Source organism: Abrus precatorius, unplaced genomic scaffold (genome assembly GCF_003935025.1).
Source record: "Abrus precatorius isolate BTA unplaced genomic scaffold, Abrus_2018 Scaffold4, whole genome shotgun sequence".
Taxonomy (NCBI): Eukaryota; Viridiplantae; Streptophyta; class Magnoliopsida; order Fabales; family Fabaceae; genus Abrus; species Abrus precatorius.
Window position 1 is genome coordinate 1,571,279 of NW_020874384.1, and position 22,140 is coordinate 1,593,418.

Below are 22,140 nucleotides of genomic sequence, written 5' to 3' on the forward strand. Positions count from 1 at the left end.
TCATCAATCCCTGAAAAGTCGCAGGGGCATTGGTTAGCCCAAATGGCATAACTAAATACTCAAAATGGCCTCCATGTGTCTTGAAAGCAGTCTTATGCACATCAATTGGATGCATTCGAACTTGGTTATATCTAGCTCTGAGATCGATCTTGGAAAAAATCACAGATCCATGCAGTTCATCTAAAAGATCATCCACCAAAGGAATGGGAAATTTGTCTTTGATTGTATTTTTATTAAGGTCCCTATAATCCACACATAGCCTTCAAAACCCATCTTTTTTTTCCAACCAAAACTACAGGATTTGCATAGGGACTGTTACTGTGCTATATAATACCATCTATCAATTTCATCTTTCTGTAGTTTCCCATATCTGTAAGGTCGCTTACTAATGGGATTGGCCCCTTGCACAAGTGGGATTCTGTGGTCATGTCTATCTCTTGAAGGAGGCAGTTCTGTTGGTTCTTGGAAAATATCTTCAAATTCCAGCAATAATTGCTCGAAATCGCTAGAGATATTAGTTTAAGGAGCGTGTGTTGTCAAAGAATGCAGTAAACCAGTTTCTGAGCTGCAAGGTTGTATCATGGAGAAATGTACACTACTTTCCAAGGCCTTGGACAATTGCTGTTTCCTCACAGTTTTAACATTAGTTGTAGCCCCTCTTAGGACATGTTTCTTGCCTTGGACAAAAAACTGCATTGACAACTTATCAAAGTTCCATGTAATATCCCCTAATATCACAAGCCATTCAATTCCTAACACCAAATCACAGCACCCTAGGGGAATTAACATAACATTAGAATGGAATTTAGTACTTTGAATTGTCCAAGAGAATCCTGTAATCTTAGAAGAGACTGTAACTTTAGTGCCATCCGTAACTGTGACATTCAGAGGTTGCACTGGGGAAACTTTACAGCCAAGCTTCTTAGGTACTTCAATGTCCAAGAAGTTATGAGTGCTGCCACTATCAATGAGCACATGCAAAGGTTTCTTGCCAACATAACCAGTGATTCTCATAGTCTTAAAGCTAGTTAGAGTAGTCATAGCATTCACCGATATTACAGGGTCAGCAGTGTCATGCTCCACAATTTCTGCAGCAAGGGACAAATCATCCAAGGTTTCTGTCATTTCTTCAACTTCCAGAACATGAATTTGTAATTTTTTGTGGATTAGACTATGTTCTATAGTGAAGGGTTCATCACAAAAGTAGCATAATCCCTTGGCACGCCGCTCACTCATATAAGCTGGGGTAAGGCTTTTTGTAACTTGTGGTTTAGGTTTGAAGGTGTCCAAAGATTTAGGTGGGTGAGGCAGTATAGGGGATTTATTGGCAAGGATAGGTTTAAATGGCTTAGAAAATGATTTTGAGACTGTGGTGGAATTGGTACTGGATTCATATAGTTTGGCTAAGGAAAATGTTCTCTGCACAGAATCAGGTTGAAACATGCATACCATCATTTGAACCTCTTGTTTTAACCCTCCAAGGAAACAACTCAGTTTGTGTTCAACAGGTAAACTCAGCCGAGCAACAATAAAATCAAATGCCTCATGATAATCTGTAACTAACCCTTGTTGTCATAGTTTCATTAATTCGGCCATAGGATCATCACAGACGTCGCCAAACCTGTCAACCAAAAGACTAGTGTATTCTGACCAAGAAGGTAAATTGGGTAATCCGATGGTTTTAACATAAGCACTGTGCCATTGAAGTGCTCTTCCTTCGAAATGAACAACAGCCAAACGTACTTTGTAATCATCCGAGGTATTGTCAATTGAGAAAAAAGTCTCACATTGCAGGATCCATTGTTTCAAAGCATCGCTATTAAATCTTGAAAATTCTAGCCTAGCCAATCAGGTGTTACAAGAATAAGCAGAAGATTTTTCACCCCGACTTGGATGTCCAGAATGGGGCATGTGAGTTGACCCAAGATTTTGATTCTTGCGAAGATCTTGCAACTGTTCATGAAGTTGTTGAGACAAAAATTGGCCCAAAGATTGAGTCAATGACTCATGCAGTGATTGTTGCATCGTATTGGCGAGGTCCATGAATTTAGTGTCAATTTTCAAGCTACGACGTGTTTCCAAACGATCCTCCAAGTCGCGTTCTACCACTCGATTGCGTGTTGAATCTGCCATTGATGAAGTAACTGGAACGTAACAGTCTGATACCACTTGTTATAACAGTTCTAAGAATCTAGAGAAACGAAGAACTTGGATAATAGGGATTCCAGGAATTGGAATGGAACTCGAAACACTTTATGAATTTGGTTTGAATTACAAAAGAATGATAGTGCAGAAAGTTTTGTTATTTCCTGCCTTAAATTATGTTGTGAACATCTATATATAGGGTATCCACACAACAGAATTTACAAAAATAACCCCTACTTAACAAAATTTACAAAAATAACCCCTACTTATAATTGCCTATAACACACTCCCCACTCCCTACTCCCTTGTTTCCTAATCAATTTGGGCTCCTAAACTGTGTTAACCTCTCTGATTAAAAGTCTCCAGACTCGACTCAAAATCAATAATATTGACCAAACAAAATACTCAAAATAAATAATGAGGCCATAAAGCCCACAGTCAAGTCATTACTATGATTTTCATAATTTAAACTTTAGAATTAAATTCCAAAAATGTAATTTATATTGTGCGATTAAGAGAATATTTTGTACTTTTTTATATGTAAAACAATTATTATTGTTAATTTTATATTAAATATGTAGATAAATAATAAGAATGAGTGATATTTGAAAAAAATATAAATATCTTTTAATTTGAAAAATCACAATAGTTAATTTTAAAAAATATAAAATACATTCTTAAATTTATAAGTATTATAGTAAATACTTTAAAAAAATCAGGATTTCTTTTTTTATTTTCTATATTATTTTTGTCTGGGAAGATGCGGCGTGGGTCTGCCCACTTAGGGATGGGAAGTGTGTTGTAACCAGAGAAAGAAACTAATGTGATTTAATAATGATGAAAAAAAGTATTTTATATCTTCTTAATATTAAAGATTGTAATTCTTAAAAATTAGAGAGTATTAACAAATTTTTAATTAAACTATTAACTTTATTATTTATTAATTTAAAATTAACTGTGATAGTTATTTCATGTGTAATAAAAGATACAAAACTCTCTCAATCAGGGGAGATAAAATAAATTTTATCCTAATTTTTTATATAATTAATAATTTTATATAAAATATATTTTTAATTAATTCAATTGTTAATTGTAACTGTATTTTATTTTGATTATTTATATCAAATTTTAATTCTTTTTTATTTAAACATTTGAAAGTTACTACAAATTTAATGTATTAAGGCCAGTTTGGTTCCAAAAAATATTTTGTGTCTTTAATTTCTATTTTTATTTTATAAAAATATATTTTATTTTCATAATTTAAAATATGTGTTTGGTTTAACTATTTTTTATAATAGATTTATTTATTTATTTATTAATATAAAGTTTAAGATTAAATATTAATATTTTATTAATAAATATATTTCATAATAAAATATTTATCATATATATCTTTACTAATGCTAATTTTACTGTACTACTTTTTAAAAAAATTTAAATATTATTACTATTGCATCTTAAAACCCAAAAATAATAAAACATAATATAAATGTAACTATAATTTAGACTTTATGTAATGCACATGCTTTTTAAATATAAATTTATTAATTTTTTATATATTCATTGATTTTAATAAAAATAGGTTTTAAAAAATTTAAAATTATTTATTCTTTTTAATATTGTCTTATTTAATTATAGTATTATAATAATACATATGTATATTTCTACATTTCAAAATTATTATTAAAATGTAAATATATATAAAAAAAATTAAATAACAACTACAAGATTTTTAAATTATTATTGCTCATTCATAAATTATGTCAATGAGTTTTTTTTTTTATTTTGAGTTGTTCATCTCATGATCTCTCACTTCTCATTTTTTTCTTCTTCTCATTTTGTCATAATAACTTTATATTAATCAAGTATATGAAAATAGAAATTATCATTAATTGATTTTAAAAATAAATGTGTTAAATAAATAAAAACCTTAAAGCAAAGAGATAATTTATTATTAGAACAACATATTTCAAATTTCTTTTGAATACAGTCTTGCTAATATTGAAAGTAATTTTTTATATTTTTTAATTTTTATTAACACATTTTATATACAGGCCAATGAATACAATTATTATTTTTGCAAAACTCATGTAGAGGATAACATTCATATTATACGAAAATTAAACACTAATTTAAGAGAGAGGATGACATCAAAATTATAAGAAAATTAAAAAAATTCATATGTAAAATATAAAAAAAATATATTGTCCATCAAAATTTTAATGACAAGATATATACAAAAATTAACAAGAAAAAAAGGAATAGAAACAAAAAAAAAATAGTCAACCTTGCAAAAAAATGGTGAGAGTAAAAAATTTTGTAAAAAAATAAATAAAATTTATGAGAAAAAAGGAACAAGGAGAAGAAACAAATTTGAAGAAAAATAAGAAAAAAAAAAGAATATAAGAATGATCTATAGCAAGTACGTGAGTAAAAAAAATAAAAAAGTACACTCATAAAAACAAAATATAAAATAAAACGTAAGTTAACGAATATAATATAGTCTAATTAAAAATAAATAATATTTACAAGTGTTTTTATTCTTCTAGTCTTGAAGTGTTTTTATTTTTAAAGAAAATATTGAAAATAATTTTTTTTTCATTTTCAAATATGATTGTATTTTGAAAATATTTTCAAGAAAAATATTTTATAAAACTTAATTAAATCTATTTTTTTCTATTTTCTATTTTTATTAATAATAAAAACAAAAAATAGCCAATCAAACAGGGGATTTTCTTAAAAGTTTAAAAGTCAAATTTAGTGATAAATGTTTCAAGAAAGTGAGATTACAATTTGAAGGGAGAAGCTTTTATGTTTTGGTTATGGATAAATTTGAGATTTTTGGTAATGAATTTTTACAAAAGGTTTAAAACAATTTTATTAATTCAATTTATGAATATCTCAAGTAAAAAAATAAGAAAAAGTGAAATTTATTTAATTTACAAAAATAATTTTTTTTAATTAACTCAAATATAACTTAAAAACAAAACCACATATAATGCAAAGTAAAAAAAAAAAAACAATTGAACATACTTATTTTATTTCATTGACTTGTTTGAGAAACACAAGTGTTTTGAAAAGTATTATTTTTATCGTAAAAATAATGCAGATTATGTAAACATTATTGTTCTTAATTTAATAATGTTGACTCTTTATTTCTCCATCATTCTACCTCTTACTTTCCATATTCCCGATGCCTTTGTTTCCATATAAATTCTTCTTCTCTTGTAGGTGTAGGATGGGGATGAAGCATGCATGCATGAGATAGGAGACTCGTTGTTACATCACATACCTTTAGTGATTTACTTTACTGTCAAAAGTCATTGCTGTTTTACCTTTTATATTATATCTGTATTAATAACATGACATTTCCTCTGTCCTTCTCTTTCAATGACAAAGACTCAAATTACATGAGAAAGGCGTCAAACCAAGAGATTATTACACATGCGTGTGTACTTTTCTTTCCAGACTCTGTTTGGTGAAACCCAAGCCTGGGTATTGCTGCTAGCTCCATCAGCCATCAGAAAAAGTTGCCACTTGCCAGGTTTCCCCCCCATTAAAAAAATGTTTTAGTGCAAAGTTATTAGGTATTCATATTATATTATGTGTCATATAACAAATTATATATATAATGGCATAGCATATGTTATTAGTTTTTGCATGTTGTATCTTTCACCATGCTAATTTTTATGATCAACATTCGGGCTTGTGTTTGATTCAGAAATAGAGGTCCCTTCTTCCTAGGCTCATGCGAAAGGAGGAATTTTGTTCAGAACCATGTTGGACATTTCCGTAGCAGATCACAAAGTGCATCCTCAATGTTCATGTTGAAATCGTGAAAAATTTTATATTAAAAAAAAAACCTCCCAGTCATACAAACCCTTGCTTGCTAATTTGGTTAGTTGTCATAAGGTTTTGGTGTAGTCTATTAGAGAAGAGTGAAAAAATAAATAAAAATGTTTGTATGGCATATAATGGGAAATAGGGCCACCAGGGTCAGTGCTTGAGGATACAGTGAGGAAGTGAGAGCTGGAAAGGTTGATCAAGAAAAAGACCCTTTATTCAATATTTGGTTAACCAGGTAGGGCGTGTCTCCCCAAAGACCTCCATTATAAGTTGAAGTGTTCAAAGAAAATCATGGACCCTTTGTGTCAAGTTTCCCTCCACTTATGATGCATGATAGAACAATTGTGACCATTATAGCTGGATTCGGATGTCATGTCCACCTGTGAATCTTCGCACTGCATTTTTTCAGATAAATTAAAAAGCACTGTAGCTTTGTTGATTAATTATTTAATTATAATGTTAGACCTACCTTTACAAGACGAAAGGATTGTCATATGTATATTGCTAATACTTGAACACGTTGCTACTTAAAAGATAATAAAATTTACGTTAAAGTATTAAAACTTTCAAAATAAATTATTTCGACTCATTTGAATTTGTTTATTACGAGTTGGACTCAACAGTAAGGTGATTGATTATTTTTGTGGCGAGTAAAAAAGTTTTTGCTAATTTTACCCAGTTCAACAACCTGCTAATTTGACTCATAAAAAAAAAGTGGAAAAAGTTATATATATATATATATATATAATATTTTCTTTTACCATTTAATAACTAACACTTTTAAGTTATTAACTAATCTTCAAACCATCAAAATTTTTATATTATAAAAATTAATTTTTTAAAAAAAAACTCACGAATTCATTCAACGTATCATAGATTAACCCGTTTTAAAGGATGGAGTGGGTGAGTCAAATCATAAAAATCTGCGTAATTCATAGGTTATTATTATTTTAAACCCAATTTAGTAAATCGTGGTGAACCAATTAGCACAGGGGTGGAAGTTAGCTTTGACATCTCTAAAAAATATGTTAAAAATATTAAAATTTGTTATAGATTTGTATTAACAGTATTTTCATAAAAATGACTCTTTAATTTTTTAAACTATATCTTTAAAATACTAATTAGCAATTTTTTATTAGAGATTTTTGTGCTAACTTCATTAAATAATTTAAGACTATTTCGAACTTAACTGGAACAAAACAAAAATATATAACGTGAGAATAACAAGTGAGATAAAAAATATATTAAAATTACAAAAAGTACTTGTCTACTTGATATTAACCGTAAAAATATACACACTACTCACTAATTAATTGCAATTGTGTCGTCTTTCGCTTGCTTTGAGGTTTTAAATATAAATAATTTTTAAATAAAATTCGATTCCAAGTTTGGTCGTACATGCTTAGAGACATCGAAGTCTCGAATGAGGAGAACGCCCACATGTTTACGGAAAATAATAATAATATAATTTGAAAAAAGTCTTATTCTTATATTTAAATATATACTATCACATTGTTTCATTGATTTCATATATTATAAAATATTAAATCATTTATTAACACAATAAAATATTCTATTAAAAATAATATAATTTTTAATATAGAACAAATGAAACAATTTTATATAATATTTTTTTAGTAAAACTCATGTATTTCAATGCATTAGTAATATTAAATATATTTTATTAAAAAATCAATAACAATAATAAACAAGGCATATTAATGCTATTTTGAATACATTTTTCACTTTTAATATTTTAATTAATATTCTAAACACACTAATTTGCAAGATTCAAATAACAATATAATAATAATAGTGACGCCTCCGCGTTAGGCGAACTTCAACTTTGCTACGTTTGTTATTATTTGTCTGTGCGTATGCATTGACAGATTCTGTAACTTTCATGATATTGATAATTAGTCAAAGGAAGTGTTTAAAAATATTTATACGTACTAAATAAAAAAGGTAAAAAAGAAAAAAGTGATAGTAACTCACTTGTCACTATAAAATGTTGATGTAAATTTGAATGATTGATTATTTGATGAGTTTTAAATCAAACGTTCTTAACTAATTAGCATTACTAATTGTACCTTTGATGGGATAATTTGAGACTTAAAATAATTATGAGTTAAAGGTAATCCATTGAAAATTTTCTTGAGAGGCCTCTTTAGTATTAGGGTGAAAGGGACAGCACAATTATGATGGGAGTGATAAATGCAAGTGTGGGTACAAGTTGAGCATAATAAAACATGTAATGGGTATTTTGCTACTTATGTTTTTCTTTGACGCTGACCCTTTACATAGCAGGCTCAGCTCAGGGTAGAGATTTCGTTCCATGGCCAATTCATATTCATATTCGAACTCTCTATGTTGGCCCACTCACAATTAAGAGATGAACACCAGGGCACTAATATTGTGACCATTCACACAACAATTATAAAAAAAACTCTTTTCCTAATCACAAAATTGTTGTATATGGTTCGATATTGAAAAGTAATAAATGGCTTAGAATAAGTTCTTAAAATATCATTTAATTATTTTTAAATATAAAAAATATTTTAATTTAATTATTTAAACTTAAAAGATGTATAATAAAATTAAACTGAGACCAAATTAAGTAATTCAAAGTAAATAAATAACATACTTTTTTTTATTAAACTATTGAAGAAGACATAAGGTATATAATTTTATTTTTACAATTTTTACATTTGTTTTTAGTTTAATTATAATTATATTTTTTTGATAATTGTCAACTAAATTCATTAACATTTAATGGTCATGTTAATAGTATTTTTTTTAAGTTATTACCTTTAATAATCATACAAAATAAATAAAAAACATAAATCACTTGTGAGTTTATTTTTTAATAACAATTAAAAAAGAAAAATTAAGTTTTTATGTAAAAATATAAATACTAAAAATAGTTATATCTTTCTTGTTTAAAAATTATAATATTAGTATGTTTTTATTTTTATTCTCTTAAGGCTAATTTTCAATCTAGAAAATACTATGAGAATGAGTTTTAATAATTTATATACATATATTTACTTATTTATTATTTGACGGTAGGAAAAAGTTTAGAAAACAAAATATTTTTCATCACTATTGAATGAAACGAACCTTAGCACGAAACTTAACAACATGAGAATTATATTTACTCACACACTTGTTCACGCATTACTTGGACAGTTTGAAAAAAAAAAGTGTTATCACTGTTTTAAAGAATTTATTAAAAATATAATTAATAAGAAAAAAAAAAATTTAGTGAAAGTGGATGAAAAATAAAACTATGACACGGTATACAACCTGGTAAACATGTTAACAAAAAAATCATTAATTTACCCCCATTCGTTTTTTTAAGAGACTCTCAAAGGCTTTTTATGGTCTTTAATATAATATTTTATAAATGTGTAAAATATTGATTTTTTTTATACTTACTTTCATAAATAGTTTTTAATTTTTTTTAATAATTAATATAATAATATAGCTTTTTATAGTTAATTTTTTAATTTATATAATTTAGTTTTAAAAGTCTTGTAAATAAAATCGGATATAGTAAAAAAATTGTTATTTATGAAAAGAAAGTATGTTAATTTGAAAATCAAGGAAAGAGATAAACAAGGATATGTAATCTCAATTCTTGGCTCCTTGTCAAAGATTGTCTTGATGTGTGATGTATTGGTAAGTAAAAATCCAGAAAACGCAGCATTTGTTAAATAAATGTTATGACTATTACTCTCTTAAGATACTATTTGTTAAGAAAAAATTAAATCATATTTTAGGAATTTCAAAATTTTATTTTTAGTTAATTGTACTTTTACTCAAAAGGTATATATTAAACGCATTGGTTAACATTTATTAAAAAGTAGCAAAAATGAAAAAAAAAAAAAAAAAAAAAGGAAAAGAGGAAAGCAAGTGCAGAGGTGAGAAGAGAGAATGAGGAAGAGAAGAAGTGACTGATATCATTCACTGAAGCAAACACAAAAAAAGAACCTTTGGATCCCAAAAAAGCCATATTTTTTCCCACCCACTTTCTCTCTTCCCAAACACCGCCGTATTTCGCTTTCTCCTTTCTTTTTCTCTGTTCCATACTTCTCTTCATTTTTTTTTTCTTTTTAAAATCTTATCTTTTTTCTCTCTATCCTTCATAAAAGTGACAGACAGACAGACAGAGAGAAAGAGAAGAACTGTTAGAGAGAGAGAGAGAGGGTCTCATTCAGTGTTTCTCTTTTGTTGTGGGATTGCATTTTCACCAATGGGAGCTCGTTGCTCTAAATTCTCCCTGTGTTGGTGGCCATCTCATATCAAATCAAACCTTCATGACTTGTCTGATAATGGTGACCATTTTTTTTTCTCACTTCATTAGTCACTTTCTATGAACAGAAGAACAAAAGCAAGGTGATTTCAGTGTAAAGTTTTGTTTTTTTGACAAGGATTCGGTTGTGGGTGCAGATGATGATGGGAAGAAGAATGAAAAAGATTCTTGGGCTGTGTTCACTGAGTACAGTTTGGATCAGCTGAAAGTTGCCACTTCAGGATTTTTACCAGACAACATTGTCTCAGAGCATGGTGAGAAGGCTCCCAATGTTGTCTACAGAGGAATGCTTGAAGATGATAGGTTGGTTGCTGTGAAGCGCTTCAACAAGTCTGCTTGGCCTGATTCTCGACAATTCCTAGTTCGTGCTGCTTTCTTTTGCTTTTCTTGCATGAGTGTGATTGTGTTTTTGTGAGTGCAAGTTTATGTTTGATTTTTGGTTTGGTTTGGACTTCTTGGTTTTGTTTTAGGAGGAAGCACGGGCAGTGGGGCAGCTAAGGAATGAAAGATTAGCTAACTTGGTTGGGTGTTGCTGTGAAGGAGAAGAGAGATTGCTTGTTGCAGAGTTCATGCCTAATGAAACTCTCTCCAAACATCTCTTTCATTGTGAGTTTCCATTCATTTATTTATCTACCTTACATTTCTGTAATTGTCAACGAGGAAGAAAGATCTAATTTTGCTGTCATTGTTGAAACTTGAAACTCTATGCTTGACATGGATAAGGCATTTAGCTTTAGAAGTTACATTAAGAGCTAAATCTGAGTAATTTGCTTCCTCAATTTCATCCCCGTTTTTGTTAACATAGTTTGTGAAATATTATCTCATACAAATTCCCCGATTTTGTGATTTTTATGAATGCTCTGGCAGGGGAAACTCAGCCCATGAAATGGGCAATGAGGCTGAGAGTGGCCTTGTATTTAGCACAAGCTTTAGAATACTGCAGCATTAGAGGAAGGGCATTGTACCATGATCTTAATGCTTATAGAGTTTTGTTTGATCAGGTACTTCAGCTTTTAACTGGTTTTGTGCCTTTCTTATTTATGTTTTATCAAGTATCAACTATCTCTGACATGGTACCAATGGTGGACAGGAAGGCAATCCTAGACTCTCTTGTTTTGGACTCATGAAAAACAGTAGAGATGGCAGAAGCTATAGTACAAATTTAGCATTCACTCCTCCCGAGTACTTAAGGACAGGTAAAGTGGCTAAGGCCAAGAAAAGTATAAGTATACCATATTTTTCAATTACTTTCTCTTGGCGTTATAGATTTAATTTTTTTCAAAAACTTGGTGCATTCTTATTTATTCAATTCCCTAACTGAGCTAACTTGTGTTTGGTATTTGGCAGGAAGAATCACCGCAGAAAGTGTAGTTTACAGTTTTGGTACCCTATTGCTTGATCTTCTGAGTGGAAAGCATATCCCACCCAGTCATGTATACCCTCCCTCCCCCCATTTCTTGTCTTAATTTTAATTTAAGGTGGTATTTTGTTCAGTAAATCTTTGGCTTGTTGCAATGTTGTATGCTGGTTTGGCTTAAAATGATCATAGCATATATAGAACATAAATGAATAGGTATGATAATCCCTTTACATGCAGGCACTTGACCTTATACGAGGCAAAAATTTTCTGTTGCTGATGGACTCATGTTTGGAAGGTCATTTTTCAAATGATGATGGAACTGAGTTAGTGCGATTAGCTTCACGTTGTTTACAATATGAACCACGTGAGAGACCAAATGTTAAGTCACTTGTGACTGCTCTAACCTCTCTTCAGAAAGAAACTTCAGTATGCTCTTCATTTTCACTCTCTGATTTTGTCTCAAGTTGTTCTATTACAAGTTAATCGAGATTCATAGTTTACTTGGTTGACTGGTACATATTGATGAAGCAGTTGGAAACATAAATTTATTTGATATTTGGTTTACAGCTTGTGGTATTTTGCAGGTACCATCATATGTTTTAATGGGCATACCAGATAGGAATCTGTCATCAAAGGAAACAGTTTCATTGATGCCTTTTGGTGAAGCTTGTTCAAGAAGAGATCTGACCGCAATACATGAACTTTTGGAAAAGGTGGGCTACAAGGATGATGAAGATGTTGCAAATGAGGTAATTCATTGTTTCTATTTCTTCCTCTATTAGACTTTCTTTCAGAGAATGCCGTTAACTGTATGAGGCTTTTTTTGTCTGTTCACAAAAAATTTGAAATCTGCTAGATGTTTTTGTGTTGTCACACACACACAAACACATTGTGACATGCTATTGAGTTTAACATCCCATTTTTCAGTTTTCAATGTGAAACTTTTTAACTGTCTCCTTGAAGTCTTATCTTAAATTTTTTATACTATGGATTTCCTGTTGGCTCAGTTTCTTTGAGGTCAATGTTTAATGAACTGCTAGATGTTTCTTTCTGTGTTAAAAACACATTCTTATAACACCATCTGCATTTGTTTACTGACAGGCATGATCTTTCTAAATGACATCGATCATGGGGTAACTAAAGGCATTGTGTTGTAAATCTTATCCATGACAAATTAATACCTTTGGTTTCTTCATTCTAGGAAATGCCATCTTGTGGTTCTGATTCTGATTTTCCATTACTATCACTTTCGGGGGAAAAAAATGATGCTGTAGCATACGGCAAAAGAATGTCTTGTTTTCTAATTCTTCAATGTTTCTTAGCAAAGCTGGACCTTCCTAAACCTTGTAAAATGATATTTATGGAGTTGTTTCCTTTCATTGTTTCACAGCTGTCCTTCCAAATGTGGACAAATCAAATACAAGAAACTCTAAATTGTAAGAAGCAAGGCGATTCTGCTTTTCATGCCAAAGACTTCTCTATGGCCATTGAATGTTATACACAAGTAAGTCAGCTAGAAATGCCAGGAATAGGTTATCCGCACAAATAATTAAATGTCTTTCAATTCTTTGTAACGTCATGCTATTGCAATTCTACAATTCTGCAAAATAAATAAATACTTTTCCATGTCAATTTAATGAAATATTTATTGTCATGTTTGACAAAGCTCTTTTACTAGATTGAACCTTTTGTCTACAACAAGAATCATGGGTTGGTAAAGGGATCATTGCTATGCAACGATCCATAAGCCTTTGAAATTTAAAGTTTATGATCCGTTTTAAATGTATCTACAAGTGCCCAGAATAAACCATACCAACACCATAGAACATATGTTCCCCTCCATCATTGTAAATAAAGATTGATTAGCACTTAATGGTTAACCACCATGTTGACCTTCTCTTGTTAGAATTTCACAATACTTGTTTTGTGTAGTTCATCGATGGTGGGACCATGGTATCACCAACTGTGTATGCCAGGCGCTGCTTATGCTACCTGATGAATGACATGGCACAAGAAGCGCTTGGAGACGCCATGCAAGCTCAATCGGTATCTCCCACATGGCCAACTGCATACTATCTTCAAGCAGCTGCTCTCTTCAGCCTTGGCATGGACAATGATGCACAGGAAAGTCTTAAAGATGGCACAACACTGGAAACAAGGAAGTATAGAAATTGAAACTGTATAGGCTTTTCCTTTCTTCTCCTTTCTCCCTCATTGATCTAGCAAAATTTTTAAATATTACTATTAGCTGTATGTAATTTATCTTTTTCTTAGCATCTCCAATATGCTTCAGACTCTGATTGCTACAGCTATGGCCACCCTGCATTCTCTCGTATTTTTGGCCCAATGCTGTGAATCTCAAATTCCTCAGATTCTTATAAAGATGTCATTTCTCTTCAGCCATTCCCTCCTACCCAACTCACATGATTTCTAATCTAACCAATTTCATGAATACATTAAATTTTCAATAATGTTTATCTCATACCCTCCTTTTTAGGGGTGAGTGTGTGAGATGGGTAGAAGAGAGAAAAAATAAAGAATGAAAATGAGATGCGATGGAGAAACAAGAGTGATTGAAAGAGGTTAAGAGATGAAATATACATACAAGAGAAAGTGAATTAAAAAAATCAGAAGTTCTAAATTTTAGATTCTTTCCAACTTTAAGGTTACAAGTTAATCCATGACTTTTTTTTAGTGATATGACATTTTATGATGAATAATTGTGTAACTTGGATACTATTATTCTCAGAAGTTTCAAACAAGGTGGTGTTTCATTTTCTTTTCTACGAAAACTATTTTCTAATCATACACGTTATTTTACTTTGTGGCAGATATTATGTAATGTAAGCAATAAAGATTAGTAAAAATGGACTCAATTTTTATTTAAGTGGTGAAGGATGGCAGAGGCGATCTCACAGCACGGCATAACACTCAAATTTTGCAGTTGCTTTGGTTATAACCTAAGTACCATGGGGAACAAATTAAAAAGCAATAGAGCATTGTGAAGAAGAAACAAATATATTACAAAAATAATAGATATAATTTTTTTTTTAGAAAAACATAATTATTTATATAATGAATTTATTTGAAATATATTAACAATATAGATATATTTTACGCTGTTATTTGATCATAAATTGTTATATCATTAAAAATTATTGGCTTCTATAATAATTATTTTAAAAGTTATATAATTTTTAATTAGCTAACAATGTATGTAATTATTATGTTGACAATATGTCAAAATTAAATTATTATATGTTTGCCTGAAAACGAGATGATTAGTACATGATAAAACTTAATTATCAGGTATGAAATTTGATTTTTATGTTTGAAATATGAAATTCTAGCATAAAATGTATAAGCTATGAAACTCTAACTACAATAGATAGCTTTTGGAGTATTATTTTTTTAAAAATTTTATTAGCACATTCCCAAAAGTTAACTGTGGACTTGGACTTCACCATAAATATTATAATTTTTTTAATATATGTAATATTACACATAATACAAATATATATAATAAGTTTTTATAAAAATTTTAATATTTTAATATTTTAATAAAAATTTATTATATTAATTTATTATCATGCGTAATATTACATTTATAATAATATTACATTAGTTAAAAATAAGTTATAAACATTAATCCGTTGCCAAACAATAATACCGACCTCGTAATATTCAACAACAGATAGGTGGCACTTGCCATTTCACATGACAAACGTAGATTATGGTGTTCATTGTCTATACTAACATCAAAGCTAGTAAAGTAATGCTAGACAATACCTATTTGACCAATGAATGCTGTGTTAACCAGTGAAGCAACACAACAATAGCCAATAAGACGGAAATCGACAATTGCATAAGAAGAATATCAATTAAACACGATTACTCTGAATAAAAAACTAAAATTAATGAGGTTAAAGCCACCCTAGTCCCTACAAAATGCTTTCCTCTTAATAAATAAGATCTGGCAAGGGAGGGGGAATTGGAATTGAAAGAAGAAGAAGCTCCCACCTAGCATCTGTAAAGAAATTGAAAAATGGGAATTCTCCTCCCATCTGATAAAGGAATTCACCCATCTTTTCTAGCCATATCTAGGAATCCACTGAACAACAATGATCCCACAATGAAAGAATATTAAATGAGCTCCAATAGCTAAAAAAATGCATTGATTATTTTATTTACATTGATTGCTTGAATGCTAAGATATCATAATTCAATAGTTGCAGAAAAACCATAAATTCTCCATATTTATTTTGTTAGGTACCCGCCAGAAAGTCAAAGTTTAAGGGAATACGTGTCAAGGAAGAGTGATCAGCTCAACAATGACGAAAAGTTGATTAAGAAGTGCTTAGAATGTATCTCAACTAGACCCACTGGGATAAAAACAAAACTTTGGAAACGATTCAATGAAATAATATAATAAAAAAGGAAGAAGAAAAATTACCTATCTCACTTTCAGAGAAAGTTCACAGGAAATTTCCTTTGAAACATCTTTCAAACGGAGAAAAGTTGGACGATTGAGGGTTGAAACCGAAACCTCAGTCTGAGTGGAAACTGGAAAAAGAGAGTAACAGACCCATCACCAACCCGCAATTCCAAATAAGACAAAGAATGACAGCAACTAATACTTAATTGCCTTTCGGATTCTCCCTATGACAGCATCCAATACAAATGCTGCATGTCACGTCATATACTTGCACTTTCTAGCTTTGAAACACCGCACTGAAACATTTAATGTTTGCTTTGAGATCTGAAACAGCAATAAAAGCTATAGAGCTAGCATGCCTCATGCAAATATCATCATATACCAATACATTCGTGCGATCATGGGGTAGGAAGAAGAACACTAGAACATAACAAGTAGATAAAGTTTTGGGCTAGCAATGGCATAGACAGTTTGTTATGTCCTAAAAGCTGCCATAACTTGTTGTCCATGAAAGCAGTTTCGTTAGCTACCACAGTTGTTGTTTGTCATACATAGGTGGAACATGTGGCAGTTTAGACAAAAGTGGCAGTGCCAACTCTTGCATATAGTGTCCAGAAAATCACTACCATCTCTAGGAAACAAAGAAAGGGAGAAAAATGATATCATGAACACCTAATGCTTGTGTAAGGCAAAGTAAAATGAAGCTTTTCGTGACTGACTGTTGATGTTGGAGAGATTTGGAAGTGCATTCTGGCTGCTTTCACAATTTTCTTATGTTGTCGTCGTTACTTAAGTTGTCTAGTTATTGCCAACTTGGGGTTATGACCATATTTAGTGCTTTTTAATTATAATGATGGTGTTAGTGCTTCTCAATGCTCAAATAAAAATGTTTATACAAAAGAATATTATTAAATAATACAGTTTTATTAAACGAAGTGGTTAATACATTAATATACAAATAGCAAAAAATAAAATAAAATACATTAATATACAAAATATCTTTTTAAATAGAATAAAAATATATTAATAACATTAAATATTAGATGGCTGATCATTCTCTAGCAACTTTTTTTTTTAATTTTCAACTTCTCCGTAAATACGTTTCTTCTATGAGAAAAATTGCTTTTAAACCGGAAGACATCTGGTATTTACTTCATCATTTAAACAGTTTTTTTTAGGTCGAGGATATTAAAACTATCTACCCTACGCATCCAAAATATTCCCGTAAATTATCAACAATGTTATCCACGTACGTCTAGTTCCGAAATAGTATTCAGAAAGAAAAATGTTCATGCATTCAAAAATTACTATCGAATAACTTTTCTCTCTCTACTCTACCGACTTCATTGTTTTAAAAGTATTTTGTTATTCTTTCTACCGATAATTATATCCTTGAACACGTTCAAAAATCGCATATTAGATTAACAGCATTGAAAAGCACGCTCTGTACAGCAACGTTGATAAAGACATGGCTAACGAACATAGTAAAATACGTGTGAAAAAGACGACCAAGTGCACGAAAAATTCACTTTTAACTCTGAGGAGTGCGGAACATTCCCTCACGGCAAAATGGAACGTTGGGATATCCCAAAAGAATTTGCTAAACAGATAGCGATAACTGCCAAATTTCAGCTACATATTGCCATCCCAAACAAGAATATAACAATTGTTCGGCAAAATTAAGGAAAAACCCATTCAAGGCATACAACTACAACATTCCACCATATCCTGAATAGCAGGATGTCCTTACATTTCATAAATAATGTAAATGTTCTACCCAAGATCTAAAATGATCAACTGTATCCAGGTACCGCCTAAATCTCCATCAAAACCTCCCGAAAATTATTTCTAGAAAGAATCGGAAAATGATTATTTAATATAAGAATGTGTGCAAAAATCTTCAATTAGAAAATTTGTGTAGGCAAATTTATATAATGGGTCCTTTACCACAACCCAATGGCTTTCCACCAAACTCCTCCAAGCCCAAGCCAGATTATAATGTTAACAATACTAATGAGGAACCCATAACCCCACCATTTAGCAAGGGGAACATAGTTGGCACCGAAAAACACAGGAGCTGATCCAATTCCATAATGAGTAAGACCGCCCATAAGGTTGGAGAGGAAGGACAGTACTATGGCTCCAAAGAATGGAGGGGTCCCTAGAGCCGTGGCAACAGACAAAAATGCAGTAAACATGGCACCAATATGAGCAGCTCCACTTGCAAAGAAGTAATGGGTGTAGAAGTAGAGAAGGACTAGAATCCCAAAGGATAGTTGCCATGATAGACCCAATCCACCAACGAACTGTATAAATAACGATAGCAAATCGTTCATTAAAATAATCAAGGAACATAATAAATTATTCTAATAATTTGTCAAAATGGAAAATTATTTATACACATTGCACAATGTAAGTTCTCTTTTGCTGGAGCATTTTCTGGCAAGTATGCATACCACAAATCTGGAAGGTACCAACGATACAAGGTACGTGTGCAAATTATTACTACTTCAAGTCCTATTTATAAGAAACAATAACTAATTTTCTTGTCCTAAATATAAGAAACAAAGATTCTTTTTCATATGCATTATTTACTAAGTTATTTTTATACCTTTATTTATTATGAGATTTGTGTTAATGAGGTATTAACCTTTTATTCAATGAGGTATTAACCTTTTATTCATAAAAGTGGATATATTCATTTATTTAATATATAATCCATTAATTTAACCATTTAATACAATTAGTATTTTTGGAATAGAGTATAAATTAATGACATATAATGACTTTTTATTAGTTTTGATGAATTGGCTACTTGTTTCTTATAAATAGGACCGGAAGTAGTATAATAATTAAAGAGCCTTTCTTCAGTGGCACTTATCAAGCTTTGACCATGAAGGTGATGTTGATAAACTAAGAAGTAGGAATAAAACAGAGAAACGAAACAAGATGCATAATGAAGACTTTATTCCAAGAGATTAACTCCAGACAAACAAATCAATCATTGTATACTAGAGACAAGTATTTCCAATAATCATATGCAGTTTGAAAGGTTGATTAGCTTCTTCTGCACATTTCAAAAAATGAAACAGGTTCCAGTGTTTGGTTGGTTTGGTGAAACAACTAGAACAATTTGATAATGATAAAGTTAAATACATTATCAAACGAAAAAACCATGCATTCACTATTTCACCCAAAGAACAGATAAAAGCCCAAAGAACTAGAGATCAAATATTGGGAGCAGCATAAGTTATGTTAAAATACCTTAACTACTGTTTGACTGAACCAAGAAATGAGACCATATTTGTTCAAATACCCAGCCATTGCAATGAGAGCAGCAAACCATGTAAGAGTATCCCAAGCAACTCCTTCAGCCAAGCACTCCTTCCATGTTACAACCCCAGTAACAAGAAGTACAGCTAATCCAAGAATTGCAGCAGATACAGCATCAATGTTAAGAAGCCCCCCAAAAACCCAAAGTCCAACCTGGTAATCAATAGAGAGAACAAGTTACCAAACAATTGAACACACTCTCAGTCAATAAAATACCACATAAGTATTCACCTTATTCAACTACTACCAAAATGATTAGTTTCAATTCACCTTAATCCACAATAAATCTAAAATATGCCATTTGAATTGATTTGATTACCGTGAGAAACAGAGTAGCGGTCATGATCTTCTCATGGGCCGTCATGGGCCCCATCTTCTCCAACTTCTCCCTAGCAAGCTTGGGAGCATCAGGGCTTGTTTTCAGGGTAGGAGGGTATATAACATACAAGATCAACGGCACCAACACCAACGAAGCCAACCCAGGCACGATCGCCGCTTTCGCCCAATCCAACCACCCAATGGTTTGGTTGATCGAGTTCAGTGTCAGAGTCGCACAGAGGGGATTCGCCGCCATTGCTGTCAAAAACATCGCCGATGTAATCACCGAAGTCTGAAAGCAAGTAAGCATCAACCACGACCCCAATTTGTTCTCCGTTCCGTCGCCGACGTTACTGCCACAAGCCACACACAGTGATTTCACCAACGGAAGAAAAATCCCACCCGCTCTCGCCGAAACCGAAGGAATAGCCGGTGCCAACAACGCCTCGCTGAAAACCAAGCTGTAACCTAACCCTAACGAGGAGCTTCCGAAGAGCGAGACGAATTGGTAAGCCACGCGGTTTCCGAGGCCGGTTTTGATGAATCCCTTGGCGAAGAAGAAGGCGAGGCAAATGAGCCAGGGAATGGGGTCGCCGAAGCCGGAGAAGGCCGCGACGAACGTTAGGGTTTTGGTGAGAACCGAAACTCCCAACCCTAATATGGCGACGGCGCCGAGGGGTAACGGTTGCGTGATAATGCCGACGATTGTGCCTAAGAAAATCGCCAGCAATTGCCACGCGTTACGGTTAACACCGGCGGGAACGGGAACGAACCAGAGTATAACTCCTGTAGCTATGGAAGCTAATAGGGGTTTTATGGCGGCACCTTGCCATGGCTGAGCCGGAGGTGGAACCGGCGCCGGAGCCGGAGTTATAGAAGCGGCTGAGGCTGAGGCTCTGACGGTGAGAGTGAGGGGTTTCCGATGAAAGGGTTTAGCTGGGAATGATGAGATGGATGAAATGGAAGGGAAAGGGTTTGGTTTGATGGGTTTGAGAGTGGTGGAATGGCGTAGCGGTGGTGGATTGCGGCGGAGGCGGAGGGAGGGGAGGGTGGTGGCGGAGGCTGTGAGCGCTATGGAGGCCATGGGGTTGCGCGCGATTGGGATCTGGTGAGGTGGTGACGATGGAAGCTTAATAGAGTAGCAGCATGTGATGTGGTGGGAGAGGGGTTTGAGTTTGGGACGTCGGATTTGGAACGGACGGTGGAGATTGTGATTGGAATATGCGGCGTTGTTTGTTGGTGAGAAATTGGTGGCTTGTGTGCCCTATCGGCTTTGTGATTGCCGTCTGAGATGTCGATATCTCCGCCACAACTGTAAACACTCTCTGTGTCAGCGAAATGAATGAGATCTTCTTCTGCTCAAACGCAGGCAACACGTGGCGTTAAGTCAATGGATGCGTATCCACGTCGGATTGTTGCTTTTGCGTGAAATGGACTCCTCAACACGTGCTCATTGGCCCAATCAATGAAATAACATCTTTGGGGCTTTTCCAGTGTATAAAAGGCCACATAAAGTTTTAAAGAACCCAACCCAACTCTCAAAAGTCAAAAGTCACCACTGCGAATCTCAGATTTTTGGCTCTGAATCAAATACTGTGAATGTCTGTGGATTGTGTGCCCAGAAATAGAAAATGGCAATGGTTCCATTATTTATTATTTTTCGATACTGAAGAATTTGCCTCTTTCAATGGTTAACAAAAAAACATAACATCAAGTCTCTCAATACCTTGTGTGTTTTACGCTAATGGGAGCCTTTAACTCTTTTATCCATTTCGAACCTTTTACATTGTTTTCACCAAAAAAAATTAAATTAATTACCTTGTGTATCATTATTAATAATAATATTTACAAAATTTTAATTCTTAATGTTGGTTAATATGCCTTGAAATCATCAATAGTCAGCTTTGATCCTTCATTTTAGATCAAGCTTGTGGGCTTTAAGTTAGTTAGTTAAAATTAGTTGACATTTTTTTTTATTGGAAAAATGTTATTTTTAGTTGATGGTGCTATACCTATAAATAACAACCTCTCATCTTTTATAATTAGACTCTCTTTTTTTTCAACTAAATAACAAAGAGATTACTGTCACTCCGTGGATGTAGCTCAATTTGAGTGAATCATGTAAATCGTGCTTATGTTTTTCTTGCCGCTAATCTTAACAAATTGGTATTAAGAGTGCAATGGTTGCAATTTGGGAATAATTCAATCTTAGTGTTTTTTTTTTTCCCAAAAGATTGCGGTTTCATTTTTTTTTCTTGATCTAAAGCTTGTGTGTTCTTTTGAAACTTCCGCTGTTGTGATTAGATTAAGAAGAACAATCAAAAGTCGTGTCTAACACCATCAAGATAGAGAAATTTAATGGAAAAACAGCTTTAACTTGTGATGTAT

The 22,140-nt window shown here is 32.1% G+C and overlaps 2 protein-coding genes across 3 annotated transcripts; one reads left to right on the top strand and one right to left on the bottom strand.

The window, feature by feature from the left end:
- Positions 1–9,988: 9,988 nt before the first annotated feature.
- Positions 9,989–14,066, top strand: LOC113865217 (serine/threonine-protein kinase BSK5-like). The gene is made up of 10 exons (XM_027499626.1): positions 9,989–10,328; positions 10,444–10,667; positions 10,777–10,912; positions 11,174–11,307; positions 11,397–11,502; positions 11,654–11,739; positions 11,904–12,092; positions 12,251–12,415; positions 13,057–13,170; positions 13,599–14,066. Exons 1-10 carry the CDS (start codon positions 10,247–10,249, stop codon positions 13,839–13,841), a joined length of 1,479 nt encoding a protein of 492 aa, XP_027355427.1. The 5' UTR covers positions 9,989–10,246; the 3' UTR covers positions 13,842–14,066.
- Positions 14,067–17,599: 3,533 nt separating this feature from the next.
- On the bottom strand, positions 17,600–21,087 carry LOC113865319 (dicarboxylate transporter 1, chloroplastic). Of its 2 annotated transcripts, XM_027499783.1 has the most exons (4): positions 19,754–21,044; positions 19,366–19,587; positions 18,049–18,407; positions 17,657–17,949 (listed from the first exon to the last, which is right to left on the bottom strand). In XM_027499783.1, coding segments are annotated over exons 1-4 (1,665 nt in total). In that variant the 5' UTR covers positions 20,837–21,044; the 3' UTR covers positions 17,657–17,948. The 2 variants fall into 2 exon arrangements, with proteins under 2 accessions (XP_027355583.1, XP_027355584.1); XM_027499782.1 differs by having other exon boundaries at positions 17,600–18,407; positions 19,754–21,087.
- Positions 21,088–22,140: the final 1,053 nt, after the last annotated feature.